We start from the raw sequence: 19,381 nt of genomic DNA, 5'->3' as shown, positions 1-19,381 counted from the left end.
GACACCCTGAGCCAATAGGCTGGTCCTGGACTTATTTCATAATTTACCGGCATAATTTACATATTACTATTTAACTATTTATGGTTCTATTACTATTTATTATTTATGGTGCAACTGTAACGAAAACCAATTTCCCCCGGGATCAATAAAGTATGACTAAGACTATGACCATGACTACTCAATAACTCCATTATTTTTCCACAAATTCTCCAGTATTTTGCTGTTGATGCATCCCCACTAACCAGGAAGCAGCATTTTTCTATGTATAAATCCTGCTGTAACTGTGCACATCATATCTCCTGGGGGATGGAGGGGAGATTATCTGTACTTATGTTAGAGTGGTCCCTTATCTGAGTCAGTTGGCATGAAAGAAAGCTACATGGCAAATTCAGATAGGGCGCCACAGTAGCATAGCTATTAATGTAATGCTATTACAGCATCAATTCCAGCATCCTTTGTAAGAAAGCTTTTATATTCTTCCTGTGTGCATGTGGATTTCCTTCAGGTGCTCCACTTTCCTCCCACAGTCCAAAGACATACCAATCAGGTTAATTGGTCACTGTAAACAGTCCGATGATTAGGTTAGGATCAAAACTGGTGGAGTGCTGGGTGAGGTGGCTCATTGGGCAATAAGGGCTATATCTCTAAATAAAATAAATAAATAAAATATCAAAATTATTTGGCCTTCATTGGTATAAATAAAACTTTGGGTTAGGGCACTTGTGGAGTATTTTGTGCAGTTCTGATTGCTGCATTACAGAAAGGTTGTGGAAGATATTGGGGAGGTTCATCAGGTGGTTGTTTAGATTAGAAGATTAGCTAGGAGGAAAGATTGGACAAAATTGGATTGTTTCGTCTGGAATGTCAGAGACCAAGGGGCAAGCTGACATGTTTATAAGATAGGGTGAATAGTCGAAGTCCTTTTCCTCAGTTGTATCCAGCATACATAGTGACAGGGGGAAAGTTTAAAGGAGATCTACCAGAGGAGTAGTGGCCAGATAAGTCCCTCTAAATTGCCGTGGAAATTGTTAAGAAGGCTTGTGGTGTATTGGCTGAACAAAGTTGCAGCCACTCAGGTAAGATAGAGTCAAAAGTGGTGCATGAGAAAATAATGATAAGCATGCTGGTATTTGTGTGAGACTAAAGGTGAAAATCTTTATTTCCACGTTGCCTCCTGCCTGTCAGCCATTCCTCTATCCATGCCAGTACCTTTCCTCTAATGCCATGAGATTTTATTAAGCAGTCTCGTGTGTGGCATGTTAACCCAAACCTTACCAAATAACTCCTGAAAATCCGAGAAAATGACATCCACTGCTTCTTCTTTGTCCATCCTGCTTGTTACTTTGTCAAAGAACTCTTCACAGATTTGTCAGTTGACAAAAATCATGCTGACTTTGACTTATTTTTATCGTTAGTCTTGAAGATTCCTGAAACCTCATCCTGAATAATAGATTCAAAACTTTCCCAACATCTGAGGTTAGGTTAGGTACATGGCGCTTAGAAAAATTGAGGGCTATGCGGTAAGGAAATTCTAAACAGTTTCTAGAGTAGTTTACATGGTACAACATTGTGGGCTGAAGGGCCTTTAATGTAAATTTCTGTGTTTCACTGCCTGTGCCTTCCTTCCTGTCCTTTTGATACAAGGTATATCATTTGATGATAAGCTCCCAACTCTGGCCTGCTTTCAGCCACAACTCAACTATGCCCACAATGTCAGGGTTGTTGTGATGGGAGATTTAATTACCCCAATATTGCATCTCCCCAGAGCAAGGGGTTTAGATGGGGTGAGGTTGCTAGGTGTGTTCAGGAAGGTTTCCTGACACAATATGTAGATAAGCCTACAAGAGGAGAAGCTGTGCTTGAACTGTATTGGGAAGTGAACCAGGTCAGGTGTCAGGTCTCCGTGGGAGAGCATTTTGGAGATAGTGATCACAATTTTATCTCCTTTACCATAGCATTGGCGAGGGATAGCCAAGTTAGGACAGCGTTTAATAGGAGAAAGGGGAAATATGAGGCTATCAGGCAGGAACTTGGAAGCATAAATTGGGAACGGATGTTCTCAGGGAAACGTATAGCAGAAATGTGGCAAATGTTCAGGGAATATTTGCGTGGAGTTCTGCATAGGTACGTTCCAATGAGACGGAAAGGATGATAGGGTACAGGAACCGTGGTGTACAAAGGCTGTTGAAAATCTAGTCAAGAAGAAAAGAAAAGCTTATGAAAGGTTTAAAAAAAACTAGGTAATGATAGAGATCTGGAAGATTATAAGGGTGGCAGGAAGGGGCTTAAGAATGAAATTAGGAGAGCCAGAAGGGGGCATGAAAAGGTCTTGGCGAGCAGGATTAAGGAAAACCCCAAGGCATTCTACAAGTATGTGAAGTGCAAGAGGATAAGATGTGAGAGAATAGGATCAATCAAGTGTGACAGTGGAAAAGTGTGTATGGAACCAGAGGATATAGCAGAGGTACTTAATGAGTACTTTGCTTCAGTATTCTCTACTGAAAAGGATCTTGGCAATTGTAGGGATGATTTATAGCAGATTGAAAAGCTTAAGCGTAGAGACATTAAGAAAGAGGGTGTGCTGGAGCTTTTGGAAAGCAGCAAGTTGGATAAATCGCTGTGACTGGACGAGATATACCCCAGGCTACTGTGGGAGGCAAGGGAGGAGATTTCTGATCCTCTGGCAATGATCTTTGTATCATCAATGGGGATGAGAGAGGTTCCAGAGGATTGGAGGGTTGCGGATATTGTTCCCTTATTCAAGAAAGGGAGTAGAGATAGCCCAGGAAATTATAGACCAGTGAGTCTATGCCACACCTGTACGGGAACACTTCTGTTGTGATTGCGCTGTACTACAATCAACGGCTACTGTCAGTATATATTCTCACCTCTTTTACTCTTTATAAATGTAATTGGATCAAATGTATTTGGGAGGGCAAAGTAAAAATGGGAATTCCCTCTTTTACAGCATTCATGAGATTGAACGCCGTGCCTTGCCTGAATTCTTCAATGGGAAAAATAAGTCAAAGACTCCAGAAATGTGAGTAAATTGAAAATGAACCTTTTTTTTCGCAGGAGTCCAAAAATATAGTTACATCTTGTATTAGTTTTGGTTTTCATTCACTTCCAGTACTGCTGTTTCAGTGCAGTTAACAGCTGCATTGTGTTCATTGGATGATGGAAACCAGTCATCCGGGATAAAATATTAGAAATGCTCTCGGTGTGAACGGTGGCTCACTTTGGCTTGTGCCCAAACCTTTCAAAGGAATTGTAGGAAATTGTGGTTGTTCGTGGAAATTTTCAGGACTTGGTAAATTTAGGGAAGGCATCAAGAGTTTGGAGAAGTGCCAGTGTGATTTCTTTGTTTAGAAAGGAAGACAAGTGGTGGGGAGCTATAGGCCACCTAATTTAACACCTCGTAGGCATGATACTACAATCAATATTCAATTATGAAACGTTATTTCAGAAAGCTGAAAATCAAACCTCGTCATTATGATTTGATGTAAACAGTGTTTGGCCACACCTTCAGACAAATTGAGATTTGTCATTCATAAAGGGGTTCCTGGCGATCTAGTGTATTTAGACCATAAGATCTGAGCAGAATTAAAAGATGGCCTCCACAACTGCCCATGGCAAAAAATTGCATGGATACACCATACTGGCGAAAGAAATTCCTCAATGTCGTTCTAAACGGATGTCCCTCTATTCTGAGACTGTGTCCTCTTGTTTTTGACTCTTCCGCCATAGGAAACATCCTCCCCACATCACTCTACCAAGGCCTTTCACCATTTGATAGGCTTCAACAAGGTCACCCTTCATTCTTTTTAAATTCTAGTGAATACAGGCCCAGAGCCATCAAATGGTTGTCATGTGATGAGCTATTCAATCCTGGCATCATTTTGCTGAAGCTCCTTTGAGCCCTCTCCAGTTTCAACACTTCCTTTCCGAGGTACAGTGCCCAAAACTGCTCACCATGCTCCAAGTGAGGCCTCACCAGTGCTGTATAAAGTCTCAAGGTTACATCCTTTTACATTCTAGTCTTCTGGAATGCTAACATTGGATTTGCCTTCCTCTGTAAATCAACCTTTAGGGAATCCTGCACAAGAACTCCCAAGTGCCTTTGCACATCAGTTTTTTGTATGTTAAAACCTTAAGATATAGGAGCAGAGGTTTAGGAAGCAAGGATCAGATGGGCCTATTGAGGGATATAGGGAAGCAAGAAAGGAGCTTAAGAAGGGGCTGAGAAGAGCAAGAAGGGGGCATGAGAAGGCCTTGGCGAGTAGGGTAAAGGAAAACCCCAAGGCATTCTTAAATTATGAGAAGAAAAAAAGGATGACAGGAGTGAAGGTAGGACCGATTAGAGATAAAGGTGGGAAGAATTGCCTGGAGGCTGTGGAAGTGAGCGAGGTCCTCAATGAATACTTCTCTTCGGTATTCACCAATGAGAGGGAACTTGATGATGGTGAGGACAATATGAGTGAGGTTGATGTTCTGAAGCATGTTGATATTAAGGGAGAGGAGGTGTTGGAGTTGTTAAAATACATTAGGACAGATAAGTCCCCGGGGCCTGACAGAATATTCCCCAGGCTGCTTCACAAGGCGAGAGAAGAGATTGCTGAGCCTCTGGCTAGGATCTTTATGTCCTCGTTGTCCATGGGAATGGTACCGGAGGATTGGAGGGAGGCGAATGTTGTTCCCTTGTTCAAAAAAGGTAGTAGGGATAGTCCGGGTAGTTATAGACCAGTGAGCCTTACGTCTGTGGTGGGAAAGCTGTTGGAAAAGATTCTTAGAGATAGGATCGATAGGCATTTAGAGAATCATGGTCTGATCAGGGACAGTCAGCATGGCTTTGTGAAGGGCAGATCGTGTCTAACAAGCCTGATAGAGTTCTTTGAGGAGGTGACCAGGCATATAGATAAGGGTAGTGCAGTGGATGTGATCTATATGGAGGACAGTTGTAAGACATTTGACAAGGTTCCACACGGTAGGCTTATTCAGAAAGTTAGAAGGCATGGGATCCAGGGAAGTTTGGCCAAGTGGATTCAGAATTGGCTTGCCTGCAGAAGGCAGAGGGTGGTGGTGGAGGGAGTACATTCAGATTGGAGGATTGTGACTAGTGGTGTCCCACAAGGATCTGTTCTGGGACCTCTACTTTTCGTGATATTTATTAACGACCTGGATGTGGGGGTAGAAGGGTGGGTTGGCAAGTTTGCAGATGACACAAAGGTTGGTGGTGTTGTAGATAGTGTAGAGGATTGTCAAAGATTGCAGAGAGGCATTGATAGGATGCAGAAGTGGGCTGAGAAGTGGCAGATGGAGTTCAACCCGGAGAAGTGTGAGGTGGTACACTTTGGAAGGACAAACTCCAAGGCAGAGTACAAAGTAAATGGCAGGATACTTAGTAGTGTGGAGGAGCAGAGGGATCTCGGGGTACATGTCCACAGATCCCTGAAAGTTGCCTCACAAGTGGATAGGGTAGTTAAAGAATGCTTATGGGGTGTTAGCTTTCATAAGTTGAGGGATAGAGTTTAAGAGTCGCGATGTAATGATGCAACTCTATAAGACTCTGGTTAGGCCACACTTGGAGTTCTGTGTCCAGTTCTGGTCACCTCACTATAGGAAGGATGTGGAAGTATTGGAAAGGGTACAGAGGAGATTTACCAGGATGCTGCCTGGTTTAGAGAGTATGCATTATGATCAGAGATTAAGGGAGCTAGGGCTTTACTCTTTGGAGAGAAGGAGGATGAGAGGAGACATGATAGAGGTGTATAAGATAATAAGAGGAATAGATAGAGTGGATAGCCAGTGCCTCTTCCCCAGGGCACCACTGCTCAATACAAGAGGACATGGCTTTAAGGTAAGGGGTGGGAAGTTCAAGGGGGATATTAGAGGAAGGTTTTTTACTCAGAGTGGTTGGTGCGTGGAATGCACTGCCTGAGTCAGTGGTGGAGGCAGATACACTTGTGAAGTTTAAGAGACTACTAGACAGGTATGTGGAGGGATCTAAGGTGGGGGCTTATATGGGAGGCAGGGTTTGAGGGTCGGCACAACATTGTGGGCTGAAGGGCCTGTACTGTGCTGTACTATTCTATGTTCTAGAAGCAGGTCACTCGGCCCATCGAGTACCACTACTCTCCACATCCACTCTGTCTAGGCCTTTCGATATTCGATAGGTTTAACTATCAAATTATGATGACTAGAAAAGAGCCACAGATAGAGTTTATTTAAGCCGTAGGGCTTTTCCGCAGCTATATATTTGTGCAAGTGCTTTCCATGGACTTCAATGCTTTACTGGTTCAAAGCAACATCAAGATGCCAGGTACAGCAGCTGAATCAATTTGTAACAGTCACTGAGAGTGCTTCATTATTACAGCACACCTTCAGAAGATGATTCACCCCTCATTTAAACTCATCAATGTCAAAATTGAGATTTTTCACTTGCCTGTAATTTTCCCTTAAATAGTACCAATTTGCCACCTACAGGCTAAGATTTCAAATATAACAAATTGCTTTAAAATATATTCTTTCAAACAAAATATTGCGGAGCTTTTAGTAACTAAAAGACAAAATTATAATGAAAAACTTCATACCAGAGGAGGAAGAGGGAAAAAATAAGTTTAAGACCATAAGATAGAGGAGCAGGAGTAGGCCATTTAGCCTATCAAGTCCATTCTGCCCTTCAATCATGGGCTGATCCAGTTCTTCCAGTCATCCCCACTCCCCTACCTTCTCTCCATACCCTTTGATGCCCTGGCTAATCAAGAACCTATCTATCTCTGCCTTTAATGCACCCAATGACTTGGCCTCCACAGCAGCTTGTGGCAACAAATTCCACAGATTTACCACCCTCTAGCTAAAGTAATTTCTCTGCATCTCTGTTCTAAATGGACATCCTTCAATCCTGAAGTCTTGCCCTCTTGTCCTAGACTCCCCTACCATGGGAAATAACTTTACCATATCTAATCTGTTCAGTCCTTTTAACTTTGAGATCCCCCCCTCATTCTCCTGAACTCCGGGGAGTACAGACCAAGAGCTGACAGACGTTCATAGAAAACATAGAAAATAGGTGCAAGAGTAGGCCATTTGGCCCTTCGAGCCTGCACTGCCATTCAGTATGATCATGGCTGATCATCCAACTCAGAACCCTGTACCAGCCTTCCCCCCGCCCCCCCCATACCCCCTGATCCTTTTAGCCACAAGGGCCATATCTAACTCCCTCTTAAATATAGCCAATGGACTGGCCTCAACTGTTTCCTGTGGCAGAGAATTCCACAGATTCACCACTCTCTGTGTGAAGAAGTTTTTCCTAATCTCGGTCCTAAAAGGCTTCCCCTTTATCCTCAAACTGTGACCCCTCGTTCTGGACTTCCCCACCATCGGAAACAATCTTCCTGCATCTAGCCTGTCCAATCCCTTTAGGATTTTATACGTTTCAATGAGATTCCCCCCCCTCAATCTTCTAAATTCCAACGAGTATAAGCCTAGTTAATCCAGTCTTTCATCATATGAAAGTCCTGCCATCCCAGGAATCAATCTGGTGAACCTTCTTTGTACTCCCTCTATGGCAAGGATGTCTTTCCTCAGATTAGGGGACCAAAACTGCACACAATACTCCAGGTGTGGTCTCACCAAGACCCTGTACAACTGCAGTAGTACCTCCCTGCTCCTGTACTCATATGGTAACCCTTTCATTCCTGGAATCATTCTCGTGAATCTTCTCTGAACCCTCTCCGATGTCAGTGTATCCTTTCTAAAATAAGGAGCCTAAAACTGCTCACAATACACCAAGTGTGGTCTCATGAGTGCCTTATAGAGCCTCAACATCACATCCCTGTGCTTGTATTCCATAACCTCTAGAAATGAATGCCAACATTGCATTTACCATCTTCGCCACAGACTCAACTTGGAGGTTAACCTTTAGGGTATCCTGCACAAGAGCTCTCAAGTCCCTTTGCATCTCTGCATTTTGAATTCTCTCTCCATCTAAATAATAGTCTGCTTGTTTATTTCTTCCACCAAAGTGCATGACCATACACTTTCCAACATTGTATTTCATTTGTTACTTCTTTGCCCATTCCCCTAAACTATCTGAGTCTCTCTGCAGGCTTTCTGTTTTCTGAATACTGTTACGTACCCTGTAACTGGGTTGCCAAACCAGCAGAAATGGATCACTCAGTTGGAGTCTGGATTACTAGAACTAAGAAAGTTTTATTAAAGAAACAAGCAACACAGTAATCGAAAGGATAATAAATGCAACAGTTCAGCGATGATAAACACACATGTGCACAGAATTAAGATAACAGCATCAATCAAGCTCTATCGTTGTCTAGGGGTAAATGACCAAATTTCAAAGTGACTCAAAGTTCAGTCCAGTTTAGTAGTTCAGTTCGCAGTAATCGTTGCCATGGCGATGGACAACGTGGGGGAAGAGAGAGAGAGAACAGGAACAACTGATCATTCAGACACGGCTTCACTCACAGACTGACGATATGGCTCACAAGCAGCTTTTGGGCAGGTCCTTGGTGATGTCACCTGAGGTCACCGACTATGACCCCTCCTCCAGATGCGGTCGATCCTCTGCAGTGAACCCGGCACCCAGGCAAGGGCGGACACACACCGGGTTCCCGCTGATCGTACCTTTCCACCCTGGCCGTTGTCTGGTACTTCCCACCAACTCGTGAGAGGCGTACCGCTTCCAGGGTCTCGTTACCTCGGGTGGCGTGTGTCCTGCCTTAGCGAACCGGTCCCTTTTTATCCCCCTGCTGGGGTATCGTCTGTCCATCACTTCAAACAGTTCAAGGTTCAAAGGGGGAGCCGCTCCAGACAGCTCTCTCTCCCCCGTCCCTTCATTACACATCTCCAGACGCTGCTCCATTGTTCCTTATCTCTCCTTCCCCTGAGGGCAGGTGGCAGACCACTTGCTGATGTCACTGATGCTAACCCAGGCCAGCAAACATCTTAATTTTATGTGTATTCTCATCACAATACTACCTGATCCTCTACATATCTTCGTATCATTGGCAAATTTAGCCACAAATTCTCTCTCTTTGGCCTGGTTTTCCCAATCCACTTTCATGTTAAAATCTCCAATGATTATCATGACATTGCCCTTCAGACACCTCTTTTCTATCTCCTGCTGTAATTTGTAATTCACATCCCGGCTGCTGTTTGGAGGCCTGTATACAACTGCTATTAGGGTCCTTTTGCCCTTGCCATTTCTCAACCCATAAATACTCTACACCTTCTGATCCTATGTCATCCCTTTCTCATGAGTTAATATTATTTCTCATACACAGGGCCACACCACTCCCTCTGCCTACTAACCCATCTTTCCGATACATCGTATGGCAGAATATAGTATTAATGGTAAAAGTCTTGGTAGTATGGAGGATTGGAGGATCAGAGGGCTCTTGGGGTCAGAGTCCATAGGACACTCAAAGCTGCTGTGCAGGTTGACTCTGTGGTTAAGAACAGATACGGTGCATTGGCCTTCATCAGCCATGGGATTGAGTTCAAAAGTGGAGAGGTGATGTTACAGCTATCTAGGACCCTGGTCAGACCCCACTTGGAGTACTGTGCTCAGTTCTGGTCGCCTCACTACAGGAAGGAAGTGGAAACCATAGAAAGGGTGCAGAGGAGATTTACAAGGATGTTGCCTGGACTGGGGAGCATGCCTTATGAGAATAGGTTGAGTGAACTCTGCCTTTTTTCCTTGGAGCGACAGAGGATGAGAAGTGACCTTTTCAAAGTGTATAAGATGATGAGAGGCATTGATCGTGCGGATAATCAGAGCCTTTTTCCCCAGGGCTGAAATGGCTAACACAAGAGGGCACGGTTTTAAGGCACTTGAAAGTAGGTACAGAGGAGGTGTCAGGAGTAAGATTTTTTTTTACGCAGAGAGCGGTGAGTGTGTGGAATGGGCTGCCGGCAACGGTGGTGGAGGCTGATATGATAGGGTCTTTAAGAGACTCCTGGACAGATACATGGAGCTTAGAAAAATAGAGGGCTGTGATCATCCCTAGGTAATTTCTAAAGTAAGTAGATGTTCGGCACAGCATTGTGGGCTGAAGGGCCTGTATCGTGTTTCTTTTTCCTTGGACGTTCCGCTCCGAATGGCAGCCATCCTTTCGCCAAGTTTCAGAGATGGCTGTGTCATCGTGCTTACTAATCTGTAGCTGAATTTCAAGATCGTCCATTTTATTTCTTATGCTGCGTGCATTCAAATATAACACTTTCAGTCCAGTATTTATTGCTTTCTGTTGTAAATCATCCCACTGGCTGTGATTATGCCTCATCTCCTGCCTGTCCTTTCTATCATCTCTGTTGCATGCTATCTTTGATTTATTGCTGTTTTCCCCTTCCACAGCCCTATCACTCTGGTTCCCATTCCCTTGCCAAATTATTTTAAACCCTCCCTGACAGCTCTAGTAAACCTGCCTGCTAGGATATTGGACCCCTTTGGGTTCAGGTGTAACCTGTCCTTTTTGTACAGGTTGTACCTCCCCCAGAAGATGCCCAATGATTCAGGAACTTGAAGCCCTGTCCCCTACACCAGTCTCTCATCCACACATTAATATGCCTGATCATGTTATACTTGCACTCGTTAGCATGTTGCACAGGCAGCAATCCTGAGATTACTATCCTGGAGGTTCTGCTTTTCAGCTTCCTACCTAACTCCCTGAATTCTCTCTTCAGGACCTCCTCCCTTTTTCTGCCTATGTCATTGGTACCAATGTGTACCAAGAGTTCTGGCTGTTCATTTTCTCCTTTCAGAATATTCTGCACCTGATCTGAGACATCCTGTACTCTAGCACCTGTGTGGCAACACACCATGCAGGTATCTCTTATCAGGCTGACAGAACCTTCCGTCTGTTCCCCTCACGATGGAATCTCCTATGACTGCTGCATTCCTCATCTTCTCTCCCTTCTGCACCATGGAGCCATGCTCAGTGCCAGAGACCTGATCGCTGTGGTCATCCTGTCAGGTCTCTCTCCCCCCTTCAACAGCATCCAAAACGAGATAATGATTACTGAGGGATCCACCCTGTGGATCAGTTCTAGGAGCAGGTTTAATATCACTGGCATATGCCAGGAAATTTGTTTTGTAGTAGGAATGTATTGCAGCACATATCATAAATTACAACAAGCACAGGTGTCCCCCGCTTTTCGAACGTTCACTTTACGAAACCTCACTGTTACGAAAGACCTACATTAGTACCCTGTTTTCGCTTTCAGAAGGTGTTTTCACTGTTACGAAGAAAGGCAGCGCGCGATAAAAAATCAGTGCGCGTAAAAATCAGTGTGCGATAAAAGGCAGCGCGCGCCCCGAGCAGCCGCTCTCCCCCAGATTCAGAACGGCATTGCTTTAAGACGTTGCATTGAGCAGCTGTTAGCAAGATGAGTTCTAAGGTGTCGGAAAAGCCTGAAAGAGTAAGGGTGTTACACTTAGCGTAACACTAGATATAATTAAGCGTTTCGATCATGGTGAATGAAGCAAGGTCAAAGTGAGTTTGGCTTGTGGAAGTTGACGAAGATGATGTTGAAGAGGTTTTGGCATCCCATGACCAAGAACTGATAGATGAAGAGCTGATGCAATTGGAAGAGGAAAGGATAACAATCGAAACCAAATGCAGAAAGTGAAGCAACTGCGTGAGATTTTTGCTGCAATGATAAAGTACGCGTTTAATTTTGAAAGGGTACGTAGGTTTAGGGGATATTTGCAAGATGGTTTGAGTGCTTACAAACAACTGTATGATTTAAAAAAAAAGCACGAGGCTCAGCAGTCAAGCAAGCCTTCCACATCAGCCACAGCAGACGACGAACCTCGACTTTCGACATCGAGGCGGGCAGTCATTGGAGGAGATGAGCTGCCTGCCCTGATCGACGATGAGATAACACCCCCATGTCCCACCACCCCAACACTCGTGCCCCGGACGGATACTGCACCGATTCGCTAAGAACGCAGCGGTAGCCGGGAGGCACACAGCACATCTTTAAGAAAAATGCCGAAATAAACATGCTAATTAATTACGTGCTAGGTGGCATGTAATTAATTAGCATGTGTATTTCGGCTTTTTTCTTAAAGATGTGCTGTGTGCCTCCTGGCTACCGCTGTGTTCCTTGCGGCAATGTATCGGGTCAGCGGCCTGGAGGGTGGGGGCCACTGTACCACCCAGCCTGCGACGACTCAGTCTAACACACCATCATCAATGTGCTCGACGCTGTTTTCCCAATTCTGGTAAGTGATACTACACTACACGTACATTATTTCTACTTTATATAGGCTGTGTATTTTTCCGTATTATTTGGTAGATTTGGCAGCTTCATAGTTTAAAGGTTACTGGAGAGCGCGTTTATGCCAACAGCGCTTGCGTGAGATTTTCTGCCGAGAGCACTTGCCTGAGATTTTCGCTACGGAGATCTGTGCAGGCAATCGTTGTAGAGAAGTATTTCTACTTTATATAGGCTGTGTATCTATCATATCATTCCTGCTTTTACTATATGTTACTGTTATTTTAGGTTTTGTGTTATTTGTCATGATTTGGTAGGTTATTTTTGGGTCTGTGAACGCTCACAAAATTTTCTCATAAATAAATGGTAATTGCTTCTTTGCTTTATGATATTTCGCTTACGAACCGTTTCATAGGAACGCTCTACCTTCGGACGGCGGGGGAAACCTGTAGTGTATATAAAAAAGATAAATTGAATAAGTAGTGGAAAAAATGGTGAGGTAGTTGTCCATTCAGAAATATGGTGGAGAAGGAAAAGCTGTTCCTGCAACATTGAGTGTGTCCTCAGGCTCCTCTACCTTCCTCCCTGATAGCAGTGAGAAGGTGGCATGATCTGGGTGAGGGCAGTTCCTTAATGATGGATGTTTACTGTTAATGACCTGCAGATGAAAATAACTTTGCAAATTTGCCAATGAAACTAGAGCAGCATGTAATAAATTGTGTGATTCTGCAATTGATGCAGATTAGTGGATGTTTACTCTGTATGCCTGCGTACTTCTGTAAGTGATGAGCAGCAAGTAAGATTTAATTTCAAGGTTTTTAATGAATTATGATTAGTTCTGGTGCCTCCAGATGGAAAGCTACATTGAAGGGCAGAAATTCTCTTTCCTCAGTATTATGGTAATAAATGAAGTTGTGCAATGGCTCAGGTCACTTGTGGTGTGGCAGAATGTGAGATGGAATAGAGGGAGGGAGGGCTGGAATCATTCAGTATTAAGGTAATAAATGAAGTTGTGCAATAGCTGTGGTCAGTTGATGGATGCTATTACTTGTGGAAGAAACCGGCCTGATGGGCCACAAAGGCTCCTGACAGACTTTAACTAAAATTACTTGTGGGATGTGATGATTTGGCTGGTAACCTATTACATATTTTACTTTATAACATTATGTGGCTTTTTTGTGTTACTTCATAGAACTTTTTTTCTGTCCAATTGCCACAGATATTTGGCATATCGGAACTTCATGATAGACACTTACCGGCTAAACCCTCAAGAATACCTGACCAGTACATCGTGCCGGAGAAATTTGACAGGGGATGTGTGTGCTGTAATGAGGTAAGGTGAAGGCAATAGAAAATGGAAAAGTTAATCAATCAAACATTTTAATTCCCAGTAAAGGGAAGGGGGCAGAGAGAACAGAAGGGGTGGAGAGCAGTTTTGACTTTATCTTCCATTCCTCCTTTCTCATTTAAAGTATGGTTAATTTATTTTTCCTTCATTTAGCATCTGTACTAGTTTCTGTCTCCAAATGCTGCTGTCATGCGTATTTGTGTTTATTTCTAATTCCAAGCATATACATGGTTTTTTACTGCAAAGTACCTGAGTGTTTTGGGTTAACACCAAGACAGCAGGTAATTGAGGGAAGTCTGATGTTCTAACTCTTTGCTGCATGCATTCATGTGCATCTTGCTTTCTCTAGAGTTCATGCCTTCTTGGAGCAATGGGGCCTTGTGAATTACCAAGTGGATGCTGACAGTCGCCCTCTGCCAATGGGTCCTCCACCGACTCCTCACTTCAATGTTCTTGCAGATACACCTTCTGGTTTGGTACCTGTTCATCTGAGAACCCCACAAGTAAGCTCCTCATTTCATGCAACTGCTCTTTCCCTTCACTCTCCAGTTCAGCTGAGAAAGCATCGAGTATGCATCAGCTCATCCTACTGCCCTTTCCCTTTACATTCCAGAGTTGTAGATTAATGTGACATTTGTTGTTCGGATTGGTGGAAATCAAATTTTTCTGTAAATCTTTTTCTCATGAAAGTCTCATGCAGTTATCATGTACATTTATTTAAATTAATTCCAATTAAATGTATAAAGTTTTGCATCAATTTTATACTTTATTGTCACCAGACAATTGATACTAGAACGTACAATCATCATAGCGATATTTGATTCTGCGCTTCCCGCTCCCTGGATTACAAATCGATAGTAAATATTAAAAATTTAAATTATATATCATAAATAGAAAACAGAAAAATGGAAAGTAAGGTAGTGCAAAAAAAACTGAGATGCAGGTCCGGATATTTGGAGGGTACGGCCCAGATCCGGGTCAGGATCCGTTCAGCAGTCTTATCACAGTCGGAAAGAAGATGTTCCCAAATCTGGCCGTACGAGTCTTCAAGCTCCTGAGCCTTCTCCCGGAGAGAAGAGGGACAAAAAGTGTTGGCTGGGTGGATTGTGTCCTTGATTATCCTGGCAACACTGTTCCGACAGCGTGCGGTGTAAAGTGAGTCCAAGGATGGAAGATTGGTTTGTGTGGTGTGCTGCGTCGTGTTCACGATCTTCTGCAGCTTCTTCCGGTCTTGGACAGGACAACCTTCATACCAGCTTCCATAATATAATTTTAACGTGCTGAACAGAGCCTACTCCCATTTGAATAAGCAGGGTAGCATTGAGGATCAAGTTGTTTGATTTCTCAAGTGCCTTCAATATCATACAGCCTTCATTGTTGGAGGAAAAGCTTCATTTAATGCAGGTGGCACTTCCATTGCATTCCGGATAATGGCTCCCAGGTTTTGCGGCTTCAGGGCTGTGTATCAGACATGGCTATAAGCAGCACTAGTGCCCCTCGGGATTGTATTGGCTCCCTTCCTGTTTTTCCTGTATACCTTGGACTTTATATGCAGCACTGAATCATGTCATCTGCAGAAATTGGGTGTACAAAGGGAGGATGGGAAGATGAATACAGAGCCCTGGTGGAGGACTTTGTCAAATGGTGCAAGCTGAATCATCTGCAGCTCACTAGACAAAGGAGATGGTGATGGACTTTAGGAAGACCAAGCCTTCACTGCTCCCTGTAACTTTTAATGTGGTGAGGACCTGCAAGTACCTTGGGGTGCACCCGGACGTCAGACTTCTGTGGAGCACCAATATGAGCCAAAAGAATACAGCACGAGAAGAGCCAAAGTCACCTGTACTTCCTGAGGTCCTTTGGAGTATGCAGTCCTCTCCTTCAGATGCTCTACCTGTCTGTTGTGGACAGTGCTTTCTCCTATGTGGTGGTGTGCTGGGGCAATGGTTTCAACACGCTCAATAAACTGATAAAAGGCTGGCTCTTATAGGAATCAAACTGGACATACTGGAGGCCGTGGTAAAACAAAGGACCCTCTGTAAAATCCTTGCAATTCTGGACAATGTTTCTCATCTTCTGCATGCCACTTTGGCTGATCAGAGGAGCACTTTCAGTGATAGATTGAGACAACTGTGCTGCTCCAAAGAGCATTATGAGGTTATTCTTATCCTTGGCTGAGTCAGCCTATATCTGGGGAAGTGATGACTCCTTGTTAGACTGTTATTAACCTCTGTTTACCACACCCTGCTATTGCAGACACACCTGTGCAATACTACAATCATTTATCTGAACAGTGTGAATGTGAACCCATTAATGTATATTACGGTAATTCTTACACTACCATCTTTGACTTGCAAATCTAGTACGTCTTATTTTTAAGGTAACTTATTTTTATTCTTCCTTTCTTCTCTTCTAATATTTTTATATTTGTGCACTTGTAATACCACTGTGATAGTAATTTCCTTTGGGATAAAGGAAGTATCTATCTACCTTGTGAACCTCCTTTACCATCTGAAATGCCAGCACATCTCCTCTTGGAGAAGGAGACAAAAAATTGCTGTCAATACTCCAAGTCCAGTCTGACCAATCCTGTATAAAACCCCAGCATGTACATTTCAGCCTTGTTTCCTGTGTGTAATTGAACATATTCTGTTAATTGAACTTTTAAAACTAACTTGGTTTACTAAATAATGTTGTTTTATGTCCACCAATTCCTGAAACTCCTTTGCAGATTCCTGCCTCTCAGCAGATGTTGAACTTCCCAGAAAAGGCAAAGGACAAACCGGCTGACCTACAGAACTTTGGGTTGCGGACAGATATGTATGCCAAAAAGGGCACCTTAGCGAAAGTAAGTATTTAATCATTTAAAAGAACTTGTATAAGTCCTGAAGTTCTTGGAAGGGCCAGTTTTCAACTGGAAGCAAAATGCTAGCTTTTCAGAAGGAAATGTATACAAGAGTAAGGAAAATAGAGCATTAGAACATGGAACAGTACAGCGACAGACCTTTTGGTTCCCAACGTTGTGCCGAACCAATTCAATTTGTAATCTAGTAGCCAACTAAACTAGTGCCTTCTGCCTACACAATGACCATATCCTTCATTTCCCTTGTATTCATATCCATATCTAAACATGTCTAATGTATCTACATCTGCCACTGCCCCAGGCAGTGTATTCCAGGCACCCCTGCTCCCTGTGGGGGTGGGGGAGCAAATTGCCCCTAACATCTCCTTTGAAACTACCGCCTCACCTTAAATGCATGCCCCGTGGTATCAGATATTTCAACCCTGGGAAGAATATACTGTCTGTCTATTCCATCGATGCCTCTCGTAATCTTATAAACTTCTATCAGATGATCCCTCAGCCTCCACCGCTCCAGGGAAAACAGCCCAAGTTTGTCGAACCTCTTGTTATAGCACATCCCCTATAATCCAGGCAGCACCCTGGTAAACCCTCTTCTGCACCCTCTCCAAAGCCTTGATACCTTTCCTATAATGGTGTAACCAGAACTGTGTGCAATACTTCAGATGCTGCCTAACTAGTTTTATAAAGCTGCAACATAACTTTCTGACTTGTGAGCTTAATGCCTCGATTAATAAAGGCGACAAGTCATAAGTCCTAACCGCCCTATCAAACTGTGTAGCCACTTTCAAGGAGCTATGAACTTGGACCCCTAGATCCCTCTGCTCATCAACTGTTAAGGGTCTTGCCCTTAACAGTGAACTGTCTCTTTGCATTTGACCTACCACACTTCACTTTTGGCCAGGTTAAACTTCATCTGCCATTTCTCTGCCCCTACTCTAATCCCAAATACGAGAAAATATTCAAATGCTGGAAATCCAAAGCAACACGCACAAAATGCTGGAGGAATTCAGTAGGCATCAATCGAAAAGAATAAACAATCGAGACCATTTATCAGGACTGGGACTGGTATATATCGTATGCTATCCACAAAGTCACCATTTTTCGTATCGTCTGCAAACCTACCAAGTCACTCATTTACATTTTTATCCTGGTCATTTTTGGACCATAAACAGCAGAGTTCCCAGCACAGATCTCTGTGGAGCACTACTTATTACAGATTTCCAGCTAGAATAAGGTCCTTCAACCACTACCTTCTGTCTTCTATGGGCAAGACAAATTCACCATGGATCCCATGCATCTTAATCTTCTGGATGAATCTCCATGAGGGACCTTTCTAAACATCTTACTAAAATCCATGTAGACCATATCCACAGCTCTACCTTCATCAATCACACGTCACCTTGTCAAAAACAAAATCAAGTTAGTAAGATGAGACTCGCCCTGCAGAAAGCCATGCTGGCTCTCCATAATTACCCCATGATTAGGGTCATGCTCCTAAATCCTATCCCTAAAAAATCTCTCCAGTCACTTCCCGATCACTGACCTGAGACTTACCAGCTTAATTTGAAACTTGAAATTAGTTCTGGATGAAACAGGAAAGGATAACATTTGAATGTTGAACAGGCTATTTAATCTGGTAAACTTGTTTTTGTTCAGGTGTTGTTGTGAGTTCTGCTCTTTGGTCATGGTGTTCTAATGCCACGTAGGCAATTACACATTCAGGTTTTCGCTGCTATTCCAGAAATTACACATCAAAAGCTTTAGTTTTTAGTACGAGCTCAGATTTCACGCATTCATGTGTAATGATTTTAATTTGTACTGAAATGAAAACTAACAGATTTTTGTTATGTCAGATTAAGCTTCTTTTAGTTTGTAGCTTTTTATGCATTCCTTTTGCTCAGGGAAAAAAAAAGCACTTGATCATTAAGTTCAGTTATGGTTCATAAACTGGTCAGTTAAACATCAAATTCAGAAAGCAGAAACTTCTCATGGACACCATGTGTGGGCTTAACATGAATTCAACTCTGGAAATTGATTAAAAATTTGATTTTTATACTTGGACCTTGTTCTTCCTATGTCCAAAGATATCAATAAAATCACTTAGTCAATGAAATCAAATAACTGACGACAGACTTGATCTTCCTTAATACTGTCCTGGGTCTGTTCATGGGAAGAAGGTAACAAGTAAATTATTATTTATGGTAACTTCAAACAGTGAATATAATTTCAAACCACGAGTACATTCAGAGCTCAAATCCTGCTAAGAAATACAAAGTTGCATTATCCTGAGCAGCAATGTATAATAATTATCCACAGGCTTTTAAAGAAAAGTATAATCAGTATCATTGTTTATTATGAAGTAGTCGTATACGTCATCAGGTTGATAAAGTATTCTGAATAAATCACGTCAAAAAGACTGTGTTAAGATGGTCATGGGAGATTTCAGTATGTAAGTAGATCGGGAAATCAATTTGGTGCTGGATCAAAAGAGAATTTGTAGAATGCCTACGAGATGGGTTTTTGGAGATGCTCGTGGTGGGGCTTATTAGGGGAAAGGCAATTCTGGATTAGGTGCTGTTTAATGAAACAGCTTTGATAAGGTAGCTCAAGGCAAGTGCAAGTGGAGTGGCCATTCTTTTGAGTGTGCCTGTTTTTGCAGTGGCTTTGGCTCATCGGGCTTGGGCGAGATCAGATTTGGATGAGGTAAAGTATCAGGCAACTATCTCTTATTTCTTCATTCCTCATCTGTTTGTGCATAGTAGTGTAGTGAGAATGGCTCCAGGGGCAGTGTTTTGTACTGGGTGTGGGAAGTCTGGGAGACCTCCAGTCTCCTGGAGAAATCCATCTGCGCCAGATGCACCGAGCTGCAGCTTGATGACCTTTGACTCATACGGGAAGATGAGGAGGTGATGGGAGCTGCAGGGAGGTAGTCACCCCTA

At 43.1% G+C, this 19,381-nt stretch overlaps 1 protein-coding gene across 4 annotated transcripts in view; it reads left to right on the top strand.

Annotated features, from left to right (window-relative positions):
- smarcc1a (SWI/SNF related, matrix associated, actin dependent regulator of chromatin, subfamily c, member 1a) overlaps window positions 1–19,381 on the top strand; it is a 212,655-nt gene that overhangs the window by 101,459 nt on the left and 91,815 nt on the right. For all 4 annotated transcript variants that reach the window (XM_063067509.1, XM_063067500.1, XM_063067505.1 and 1 more), the window contains exons 15-18: window positions 2,969–3,040; window positions 13,451–13,564; window positions 13,929–14,082; window positions 16,311–16,427. In XM_063067509.1, coding sequence (XP_062923579.1) covers window positions 2,969–3,040; window positions 13,451–13,564; window positions 13,929–14,082; window positions 16,311–16,427 — 457 coding nt within the window. The remainder of the gene's footprint in view (window positions 1–2,968; window positions 3,041–13,450; window positions 13,565–13,928; window positions 14,083–16,310; window positions 16,428–19,381) is intronic.

This window comes from Mobula hypostoma, chromosome 1, assembly GCF_963921235.1.
Source record: "Mobula hypostoma chromosome 1, sMobHyp1.1, whole genome shotgun sequence".
In the NCBI taxonomy this organism is placed as follows: Eukaryota; Metazoa; Chordata; class Chondrichthyes; order Myliobatiformes; family Myliobatidae; genus Mobula; species Mobula hypostoma.
Note: the sequence above shows the minus strand (reverse complement) of the source record. Positions and strands in the feature narration are given on the sequence as shown.